This window comes from Ranitomeya imitator, chromosome 6 (genome assembly GCF_032444005.1).
Source record: "Ranitomeya imitator isolate aRanImi1 chromosome 6, aRanImi1.pri, whole genome shotgun sequence".
NCBI classification, from domain to species: Eukaryota; Metazoa; Chordata; class Amphibia; order Anura; family Dendrobatidae; genus Ranitomeya; species Ranitomeya imitator.
Window position 1 is genome coordinate 263,168,491 of NC_091287.1, and position 12,183 is coordinate 263,180,673.

A 12,183-nucleotide genomic window follows, 5' to 3' on the forward strand; every position below is an offset into this window, starting at 1 on the left:
CTACTGGGGAAACAATTAAGATTAAACAGAGACTCACATGTAGAACGGATTTTGTCATCTATGTAGTGACTTGCAGATGCGGGCTTCAATACGTGGGACAAACTTACCAGGAAATGAATGCCGGCATGAATAATCACCACTATGATGCAAAGAACGGGCAGATTAAACATAGTTTGTCCTGTCATCTCCTAATTAAGCACAAAAAATGCTTCTGCATCATGGTCACACCGCTGGAACATATACCAAAAGGGCTAATAATAGGAACAAATTATTAAACCATAAGGAGTCTTACTGGATATACTGTATAGGCTGCAAAGCCTATATCCAAATGGACTTAATGATGTTGTAGAGAATGTGCAAAGGTTTGTCACGAATAAGTCAGTCGTTTGTGCATGGGATTATATATATATATATATATATATATATATATATATATATGTATATATAAAAGTTTAATTTTTTTTCGAATTTTTAAGAAAAATGTTGGCTCTCTTTGTTTTTAGAAAAAGTTTTTTTTTACTTTTTAGAAAAGGTTTTTTTATTTTTTAGAAAGTTTTTTTTGCTTTTTAATGGGATGAATTGATTCATGTAGAGATGATAGTAGTATTTTTGATAAAGCATTAGAGTAAATTATATTTATATTTACACTTATACCTAATACTTACATTTTTCTGTTTGTTAACAATGTAACACCATGTATTTAAAAGCTCATTTTGGATAGAATACATGTACTATACTGTTATTTTAAATATATACTGTATACTGTATATGAGAAAATGAGTCTCTTTAGACGCTGCCATGTAGATATGAGTCAAGGAGGAGAACCCAATTTTGGGTCCCGCCCTGCTAATCCCTTCTAGGAAACCTCATAAATAAGAAAACTTGGAGGTTGTAACATCACTGTTATGCTATTGTATGTTGTTGTTTTTTTTGTTATCTGATGAAGGCTACACTGTAAGAATAGCAGCCGAAACACGTTGTACTGTACCTTAAAAATATTTTAAGAATATTTTTTTTCTTTTTTTTTGTTTTGAGAAAATAAATGAACTTTTATTAACAGTATTTCAGTGGAAGTGAATGTATTCAAAAAATCCTAAGGTGATTAGCGCCACATTAGCTAGGAGTTTATTTTCCTTTTCAATTCACCATCAAGAGAATGCCAACAGTGTACAAAGCAGTCATCAAAGCAAAAGGTGGCTACTTTGAAGAACCTAGAAAATAAGACATATTTTCAGTTGTTTCACAGTTTTTGGTTAAGTATATAATTCCACATGTGTTAATTCATAGTTTTGATGCCTTCAGTGTGAATTTACAATTTTCATAGACATGAAAATACGGAAAAAATATTTAAATGAGAAGGTGTGTCCAAACTTTTGGTCTGTACTGTATGTGGATCCAAAGCAAGATGAACACATAGTTCTCCAAAGTGAGCTGCACACCTTATTTGATTATACAAGACACAGAGAAGAGTTGACTAAAGAATTGATTCCTTGAGAATCTCAAAGTGCATTTCTTACCGATTGAAGGTGAGCATAACCACAACTAAAAGATTTTTTTTACTGTTGGTAAAATGTATTACACTTAGAGGAAGTGCCACACGTCTTTTTTTTTCCTTCTTTACCTAAACCAGGGTATTCCTGAAGGCCTCTAAAATCCATGGCATACTTTGTGACAGAGTGCTTTCCCTGACCTAGAGCAGCCAATATAGCCTGTGCTGCTTTACAGGGATTAGAGATGAGCAGACCCAAAAAAGGCTTTACCCCAAATTTCTTGAAGTTCGTTGCTTCACTCGAAATTAAACACTTTGCAATTTGATTGATGAGACTCAAAGAAAAAAATGTACCCAGCACCATTTCACACAATGCTGAAGCATCAGAGAGCTGCCTTGGCTTGTCCATAATGCTCTGCAGCTATAACATCACATTCCTTATTTCCTTCACTATGCTTTGTCACTTTATTTTCCCTCTCCACGTTCTACCTCTAGACAGCAATGTTAGGAACTTGAAGTGCTTCAGCTTCTTTAGCTTCCTTACCATCTCTGGGATCATAGATCAAAGGAATTATTTAAACAAAATCATGACAGATGAGTAAGATAATAATTGATAGAAATATATCCAAACAAAATATTGCACTGATTTATTTTTTGTTATGTTAAGATTGATTGGTCACAAACCTGTGTATGTGAACCCAGCTTAAAGGAAACCTGCCACCAGGTTTTAGCTATCTCATCTGAGAGCAGCCTTATGTAGGCAAAGCGAAGCTGAGTCCTAAATGGTATCACCTGGATTACTGGATGAAGCCATTGTGACACAATTAGAACTTTTAGATTTCGAAATGAAGCAGAGCTGAAAATTTAACTCCATCCACATTAGGCGATCCATTTACAAATTCCGTAGAGAGTGAGCTGCCTGTCACAGAAGGGGGCATGGCCTGACCAGAAGGCATGAGCTGCGTCACATCAATGATAAGCTCCAATGCAGGCAAATGCAACCATGGAGCTTGATAAGAGAGGCATTGCTCTCTACCTTGCCATACAGCTCGCGTTTCCTTGCACTGGATTCTGGGTTTCCACACACTAAAGCTTACAGTTTCTGATGAAGGTCTGAGTGCAGACTGAAAACGTTCAACTTATGTGTGCACAATAAAATTGAACTTTTTTTCTCATCACTACCTTTTAAAGTGCCAAGTTTTTGAATAAATCATGATTGGACAAGATAACCCTACTCGAGCACCTCTCTCCTTATTTTTATGAGTGTTGTATATAACTTGTTGCATTAACTCCTACAGCAGGTAGTCTTTAGCTTTCATAGCAAAAACCTGCTGACAGATTCCCTTTAAATCATTGTGTCTTAGTGAGTGTGCATGTATTAGTATTAGAGATGAGCAAATACATTTGAGAGGAATTAAATTGTGCTCAAATATTACAAAAATTGGCATTACCAGAAATGCAATATTTTTGTAATTGGTTTTCCCTTGGGAAATTGGTTGCTGCTGTCCATGATTTTGTTGAGCTGCGAAGAGTGATCAAAAGATAAAAGGAAATACGTATACTCACCTTACTGTTCACCTCTCTGGCCCCAATGCTCCTTTCTTGTCCTGTCTGGTTCTCTTTGCATCTTCTTATCATTACAACAAATGCTGAAACCCGATCCCCTTCATGACAGACCGGAACGTCCAGCTTTGAGAAGGTCTGGGATGGATGTGCCCATGTATGCACAAGATCACAGCGCACATCATGGCATTATGACATTACATGCAAAACTGTCTCAGGCCTTATCAGAGCGGCCATTCCTGGATTAGTGTGAGGAGACCCGAGGATTCAGCACTCTTAGCACTCTTAGCACTCTTATATAAGAATGTGCAATGAAGGAAAGACGGGGGATGATGAGGTGCGCAGGGGTCAAAAAGGTGAGACATATGCTGACTATAAATATATACATACTTTTTTTACATTTTACGTTTATTGTGAGAAAAATTTTATTAAATCTGCAAGTCCTGGGCAGTTTAAGCAACTTGCGTTTCAATTCCAGTGAAACTAAAAAAAAAAGAAAATACATTGTTACAAATTGCAAAAGATTGATTCAGACACAGAAGGCTTACATGCCCTCTGGTATCGGCTTCCCCATAATGGTAAGACCACAGACATTGCATGGTAAAGTACCGTATTTTACGGCGTATAAGACGACTGGGCATATAAGACGACCCCCAACTTTTCCAGTTAAAATATAAAATCTTCTCAAAAGTCGGGGGTTGTCTTATATGCCAGGTGTCGTCTTATAGGGTGGGTGCGGAGCAATCTGCGGTCGAAGTATATAGTGGGGGGGACTGGTCCCGATTACGAGGTGAGGGAGCGCCTCACCAGGAAGGTGTAAGTGAAGCAAACTGTCAGCATCTGGGATGCCAGTGTAATGCAAAAAAGAGAGCGAGCGGTGCTGTGCCTAGAAAAATACTCCTCTTTCACTCATCTGGCTCACCCTTGTATCCTCTTATCTCCTTCTCTGCCTCTGCTTCACTTACACCTTCCCGGTGAGGTGCCCCCTCACCTCGTCATTGGGATCGTTCCCCCCACAATATGCAGCGACCGCAGATTACTCCGCACCTGCCCTATAAGACGACTCCTGGCGTATAAGACGATACCCGACTTTTGAGAAGATTTTCAGGGGTTAAAAAGTAGTCTTATACGCCAGAAAATACAGTATATACAATCAGGAAGCACTATTATAGCCTGAATAAAAGCCTAGTGAGGAAATTCAGCAGCCATTTTAGGGTGATTTAGAACAGTAAGAGAACGTCAGTGTTCACAGCTCAGCAAAAAGAGCTAGGAAGAGACAGCCCTAAAACATTGGGCAAATACTCCAGACACTAATGTGTAGTGCAATAGCAGTAGTGAAGATGATGAATGTAAAGTCTGTAAAAAATGTGGATTCAATTAATAGGCAGATATAGTGCTATGAGATGTGCTAGCAGCGCCAGTGACAAACTCAGTGATATGATACAGCTTTCAACTGTTCTATATTTGCCAATACAATTCCAACTTTATTTCTTCTTTCATAGTGTACTTGAAGCTGCAGCAAAGCAGCACAATATTTTTTGAAAACAAAAAATTCTGAAATTTGTGTAAGAGATGGTGTGTTTGCTAGTCATGATTGAGTGTGCTCAGTTTTTGCATTTCTTGTCCAGGGAGTAATATTTTGGTTTTAATGCAAAATAAAATTCCTCCAAAACAAAACATTTGATAGCAATTGTCTACTTCACAAAGTGTGCGTGTGTCGTAAACAACTTTTCTTTGCGCACCTTTTTTACAATCTGAACATGTCACGCCAATACATCACCCTGGAGCAAGTGCTGGCTTTACGCATGTGTACTAGCATTTGTCACGACAGTTCGGGGAAGGAGGATGATTTACATAGAAAAATTGAATTGAACTGTGCATGTTTGCACCTGTTTTACTAGTCGAATTTAACAGATCTACACTCCACAGCGACACTGCAAGTTGCTGCCACATTTTGTTTTTTTGTGCACATACTTACCAGACTACATACCTATTTTTTGACAATGTGGGAATAATTGGGGCTGAAAAAACTGGCAAAAGATTGCTGTATTCTTGTACAAAATCTATGGTAAAATTTACAGTGAGAATGTCAATGGCTATCAACAGAGAAGGGTAAAAGATTTTAAAAAATACATACAAAGAATGTTACATGAAGACTAAGTATGTGGCAAATGCTAGCAAGAGCAGAGGCATCACCGGCGTCAACATTGTTACCAAATGTCAGGGCTGTACTACCAAATACAGGTCATAATTGGCCCCATTTGCCTCCAGCAAGAAAATTACTATGGAGAAAGCTGAGGTCACTGTGAAATATAATTCAAAAAATTCCGGCACTCATGAAGTATGCAAATAAGATTTATTCAAATGCAATCCCACTTTGTAACGTTTCGGTCTGAAACTTAGACCTTCATCAGACGGATTGCTGCAGCGTGGAAGGATTCAAGAATAGTCAGCGCAAGGAAAAGGAAAAACTTCCTGCAGATAATAGCGCTGAAATATGTGGCACACCAAAAGTCACAGTCACAGCAGGATGATTTTATTTCTGACAACACTATGTTATTTAGTGTGCTATTGGTTACTGTCGCTATTATGGTGTGGTCACTTAGACTTTACTAACACTGTTCTTGTATTAAAGTATTAAAGTACTTGAAAAGGGTTGAAAACCGTCCTAAGAGACCTCAGAGTGTTACAATCATTTTTTTTATGTCCATTGAAGGCTTTTGCTATTGTGATATGTGGCATAACAATTTGCCAGAAATCAAACTTTTTAAAGTTGTCAAAATTTGAAAAATTTAAATTTCAAAAGATTTGATCATCTCTGTGAATTTTCTGTTCTGTGCAGCTCAGCACTTGGCAACTGTCTCAACATGACCTGCAGCTTTGTGGCCGAGTCTGCCATGATTCCTAAATACTTTCCCTTTTCCACAATTCACAGATGATTGTGTATTATTTCAGAAGAAAAAATTTCACAAACTGACTGAGTGCAAAATTAGCATCTTAGGGTTCTTTCACACTTCAGTTATCAGTGCACGTCATTCAAATTCATTTTTTTTTATTACAACCACCCAATTTTTCACAAATGCTGGTAAAACGTTGAAAATTGGACTGAAGGAAAAACCTAAGTTAAATGATTTAGTATATAGATAGGAAGTAGATAGGAAGTATGTCAGTCTTTATAAAAAATATGGTGCCAGGAGAAGCTATCAATCCATATACTCAGTGAAGAAAGAATCTGGCACTCATCAAGTTGCAGAAATATTTATAAGATTTATTAGCAAAGCAATCCAAAAACAGAGACGTTTCGGTAGAAAGGGCCTCCTTCAGCAAGATTACATTTGGTACACTGCATTTAACAACACTGTGGGGAATAGGATTTCCATGCCCATAGGGTTTGAGCGATATTATTTTTCTGCATCGCGATGAGTGCCAGATTCTTTCTTCATTCAATGATTTAGTGGTGTCCCAATAATTTTGCCCATATGGTTTATTTTTTATAGTGGCATAGTTTACGTGTATTTTCTTGTATTTCTGTGTTATGTGCAGCATTTAAAAATATTTTTATCCAAGAAAAATCAAGTCAAGATGGGTAGTAAGAGATCCAGCTACATTCTATTGGCGTATTGTTCCAGCGATACAAACGGAACTCAGCTGAAAATACCTGCACACAAGCAAATCATAATTTCATCATCATCCCTTTGGAATATCTCTGTCCTGGCCCTCTCCTGATGGTGTCCTGCTATGTGTTTTACTGTGTGGTATGATCTCTCGTTCTCCGATGTTCCAGTCGGAGCCTTGGAGTGAGCCAAATTCTAATGGAGCTATATATGTTAGAAAGAGTTAAGTTGAGTTGAGCATAAATAATCGTTTGACAAGCTGCAAGTTCTAATAAGAACATATATAGACATGATTTAAGGAAATCTTTCACCATGCTTTTTCTACCCCATCTGAGTGCGGCGTAGCGCAGGGGCTGCGACCCTGAATTGAGCAATCACTGATCTGCTTGCAGTCATTTTGATAAAATCGCTGTCATTTTATCTGCTGCAGATCTACTAGTTCTCTGAGCTTTGCATAAACCCACCTACATCACTGACTGAAAGCTTTCTGTCCATGTACAGTGTGCACAGAATGCTGCCAATCATTGGTGGTGGCGGGGTTATCGAGTGCTCATGAATATGTTTGACTAACTGGCAGTAGGTTTACTAGTCCCTAATGGTATTCTCCCACTGATAAATAAGTGATTTTATCAAACTAATGCTAAGCCACCCAGTAACACATACATTGCTGGAATCAAGCATTACACATACATTATGCTGCCCATAGATTAGATGGCAAAAATCCGGATACAGATTCCCTTTAATCTGTATTATATAGCCACACATACTGATTTTTTTTTGTTTCCCTACAAATGGCTAATCTTCTAGTTTTATTGAAATGGAAAAAAGTGTTTTTTTAAGTTTCTCTGTGCTTCAAATATGAGGTATCTTTTAATAGTAAAATGATTTACATGAAATGCAAAAAAAAACAAATTTGAAACATTTACTGTGCTTGTCTTTCTTTCAGTCTTGCTGGGCAACTGTTAGTCCAGATGAGTATCCTAAATGCCATTTGTGGCAACCATTATTGCAGAACCTGGCATAGTGACACTAGTGTATGGTAAACGTCTCAATGGCAAGTACTAAGGAAATGTGCTGTTATAGAGGGGTCCTCATTTGCAAAACTCTTTGGACTTTCCTTTACCTTTATTTAGCATCAGAATGTAAGTATATGTCAGCCAAAGATTTTGGGATAACATCATGATCCTATTTCTGCACATTAGCCAACAAAATAGTTCAGATCTGCTGTATCTGTTTCAACTCATGGTATATGATTTAGATAATAGAGTATATACTGTATATTACACACCAACTGTATATAAAATAAAGTAGCATATTATTGTTTAAAATATTTTAGTTTCAATTTGAAACAGGCCATGAACTCCCAATGTAAAGGGACATTTTTTTTCTAATTATTTTGCCTATATAAGCTTAATTAGTTAAAATGTACATGTTTAAGTAATTTGCACTAAAAAAATATTTAAAGGTGCTGTAAAGCATGTCAAGTCATTCACACAGCAAGTAGCTAAGCTGCACTATTATGTATTTATTTGAGTCTAATAATGTGTTGTAAAATATGAATGATCTTCATGTTTTGAATATTATTTATGGATATGGCACCACCAACTTTATTGATCAATTAAAAAATATACACAAGGGAAAATAGTTGTTTTTTTTCTCTGTATTTTTCAAAATTTGTAACCCAGTTTTATATATGAAAATGGCACTTGTTTCTACAGTAAAAGTGAACAACTTGTTGAGTTCCAAGTATCAATTTATTTTTTTTGTTTTCTTGTGGTTATGCTTTGAGCTGTTTTGTAAATAAAACCGTTTTTGAATTATGAAACTAATTTGTTCTTTCTGATTCCTTTTCTCCATAGAGTTCCGCTAGTTTTTTAAACTCTGGTCCCCAGTCATCAAGAAAAGTATAGTCCTGGTCAGATGGTGTTCCTAAAGAATCTAAAGAGCTTATCGATCCTTCTTCAGATCTTTGACCCTCATAGGCGTATGTCTGTAAAGAGTCATATGGGGGAACACTTGCATCACGGTCTGCTTCAACCAACTTTCGATTGAGAAATTCCTGAACATTAATTGTTTCAACAGAAGATTGATCGTGATGTCTTGGTGTACACATTACTTCTGGTCTAACATCTCTTCTGTATTTTAAATCCTCTGCTGCCGATGGATTTCGGAGAGCTGAAATATCAAAAGCTTCAGTGTCTTCTTCCCCTCCTCCTTCATCATCATATGTTACTACATTTTCACGCACATCTTCTTCAGAAATTATTAGTGGCTCTTTTTTCCCTCGCCTAAGAGTTATAAAAAGAACAACAATAGCTGAAAAAAAGAGGAGAACATGTTAATGACCAACTGTAACAAATAAAAATACCAGAAAAGTATAATTTTAATTGTAAAGAAAGTCCAATATATTTTTATGACGCACTTATCAAAGAATTATATGAATCATAATGGTATGTCTTTGAAAATGCTGGCATGTGTATGGCCAAACTAGAAAAATATAAAAATTTGAGAGTCCACAGTTGTTGATACATTTCAATGGCTAACTGAAAAAATGGTAACAAGGAGCAAGCTTTCGAGACTACTTAGATCTCTTCATCAGGCATAGAACAACAAAAAATCAGAAAAGTCACATAATTATACACAACAGCTCATATAATAAAGCAGCTAATAAGACAAGTAGCCTGAACCTGAACTATCAATGTGGGATAAGGAGAAACAGTTGTGGCAGTAAATATTGGAGCAATACATAGCTAAGGAGTGTAAAAAGTTTACAGTCCTTTGATTCAGGACTGGCCCAGGTTTGTGGTGCCCCCAAATGATGTTTTAAAAGCATATTCCTTAATTGATTAAGAAATATATGAATCAATGTGACACATTGCTTTTAATGTGTCAGAGGTTGTCATTAGTTTGTACACCCAGTCTCTTCTATCTCAGGGATTTGAAGATGAATCATATATGGCACTCCAGTAAAAGGTGATGAGGTGCCAGTGTAAGGTTCCAATCACTAAATATTAGTAGTAGTGAGACTTTGCACTCAATTGGATGCTTTACAAAAGATGTGGACGTATTGACAATCAGGAACAGTACAGAGTGCTTTTACTTATAGTGACCATGTCACCATACTCCATCGCAGACAACTTGAACCCACACAGCTAGCACGATCCACATTACCTCCACTGATACATTTGTGAATGGCAATCACTCACTAGAAATTATAGCAATACAGTGAATTTCTGATGAAGGTCTATGATTGACTGAAACTCCAATTAGCTGTTTGTTACAGACTGTCTATGATTGTCAACAAATCAACATCTTTTGCGAAGCATCCAATTGAGTACTAAGTCTCAGTTAAGTAAGTTACCTTTCAATACCAGCAATTCCATGTCCAGGATGCTGTGATCAGAGCTACAAATTGTTTGACCACACAAACAACAAATATATTTCACACATACTTGCTTCTTTGTGTTGGTATATTACATAAAATTCCAATAAAATACAATTAAGTTTGTGGGCAAAATTAAGGAAAAATGTGGGAAAGTTCATGGGGTGTTAATACTTCATCAAGGCACTGAAGCTGTGCATTTAGCTCCCTAATTTCCAGCTGTCTCTAATGTTTTACACATGCCTCAGGCAATAATCCAGAGAGTACTATCTCGGAGGTACTTCAATTTTAATTCAATAAAATTAATTGTCAGGATCCTCCATCCACCATACAACTTATTCTGTTATTGGTTCTCATATGGATCAGAATAGCTTGATCACCACAAGTCCCACGCAGTAGTTAATTAACCCATTTTATCACATAACAAACACAATAAGAGAAAAAAGAATGGATCTACCTGTGGCAATACATTTCTGTCTCCCAAATCATAACATTATGGACATGAAATTACTTGTGCTAAAAAGTAGCTTCAAATTGCAGAAAGACAGAAGAGTCTGGGAATATAAACTGATGACGACCTTTGACACTCTAACTGCAGGAATGAATGTGTCACACGGATTTATGTCTTTTTACATCAACTAAGGAACTTGCCCCTCAGACCATGTGGGGTCACCACAACAGAGACCCTAATCACAGGACAATAAAGCAATCCTTATCTAAGAATTGGCCCAATATTTATGGACGTAACTGTTTATCACCCATGGTAATTCTGCTTCATGTCACCTGGCTTATCCATGTTTTTTCCCCATTTTTTTTTCTATACTATGTTGTGCATAAATATGTGATTCTTCAGAATTTGTTGTAGTCTTTGCCTGATGAAGAGACCTGTGTAGTCTCGAAAGCTTGTAATTTATTACCATCTTTTCAGTTAGCCTTTAAAAGGTATCAACTACTGAGGACTCTCAATTCTAAATATTTGGCACCAGGGAGACAGCTAACTATTTGGTTGAAGTCATCTTGGTGACAAATTATTCTGTCCATCCTCCTGATTACTCAATTATCTATAACCACCAAGTATTTTACAGTAAATATATTTACATTTTTTAAGCAGTGTCCACTGAAGTTGCTGAATATATAACTAGTTTAAATGTTGTTTTGCATTAATCACATATATTAGGTTAGACTATGTAAGAAAACAATTTTTAGAAAACATAGCAGGTTGGTTTATTTTTCCTGTTTTATTTTTATATAAGTTGAGCTTTAATACATATTTTATGTAATTTAGAAATTAAATTATTGAAGCTTAGTTAAGATGTTTCATTTTTTTCTCTTCTAGCAAGGCAGAATTTGACAAGATTGCAGTTCCTGTCAAGCTGAAAGGAATCATAGAAATCACACAGTACATGTCTATGCCTTGTCAATGTTCATCATAACCTAAAGCAAATGATTCAGTACGTGACGTTCTCAGTGAGTGTAGCTCTTCACTCTGTCTTTCAGACATAATGATAAACACAATTTTATGCCATAACTAATGTGGCACCCCTAGGGGTATTTGCCACAAAAATAGTTACTGACAGTAAGTACAAATACTAAAATAGCAAGACTGCACTACCACCTCCGGCCAGAAGGGGGAGCTCCAGAGACTCCCCTTGATCCATTCTGGTCTGAGAGAAGAAATGGCAGTTGGGCTAAGGAGCTGAAAGTGAGAGGTCATACAGTTGAATCTCTAACAGCCCTGTGACTGTTACCAGGCCTAAATCACCGGCCTGAGGAGAAGAGGGATAGAGAAAAAGGACATTGTGAGAACCGGGTAGCATTAATCACTACCCAGAACAGGCGCAAAGACGGATACCGGATCCGTGGCTGTATTCATTATATATAATACAGCAACCGGAAAAACGTGAGGTGATATCAGCTTCACTAGGGTCGGATGCAGCAACAGACACAGAGTTCAGCGGTACTCCCAGAGGGGGTAAACCGATAAAAGGACTCGGGTTGCCCGTCGAACCAGGACCCGGAGGGGACAGATTGGGCCGGCAGCCAGTTCACATACAGCAGCAGGGCCACACAGAAATTGCGCACAATAAGAGGCGAAGACCCCGGCAGGGTCAAAGTAACTCAGAGTTCCCATACAG

General features: G+C 37.2%; 1 protein-coding gene across 1 annotated transcript in view; it reads right to left on the reverse strand.

The window, feature by feature from the left end:
- Positions 1-7,513: 7,513 nt before the first annotated feature.
- CDH18 (cadherin 18) overlaps positions 7,514-12,183 on the reverse strand; it is a 1,182,266-nt gene continuing 1,177,596 nt past the window's right edge. The window contains exon 12 of the mRNA XM_069730602.1: positions 7,514-8,982. Coding sequence (XP_069586703.1) covers positions 8,492-8,982 — 491 coding nt within the window. The 3' untranslated portion in view covers positions 7,514-8,491. The remainder of the gene's footprint in view (positions 8,983-12,183) is intronic.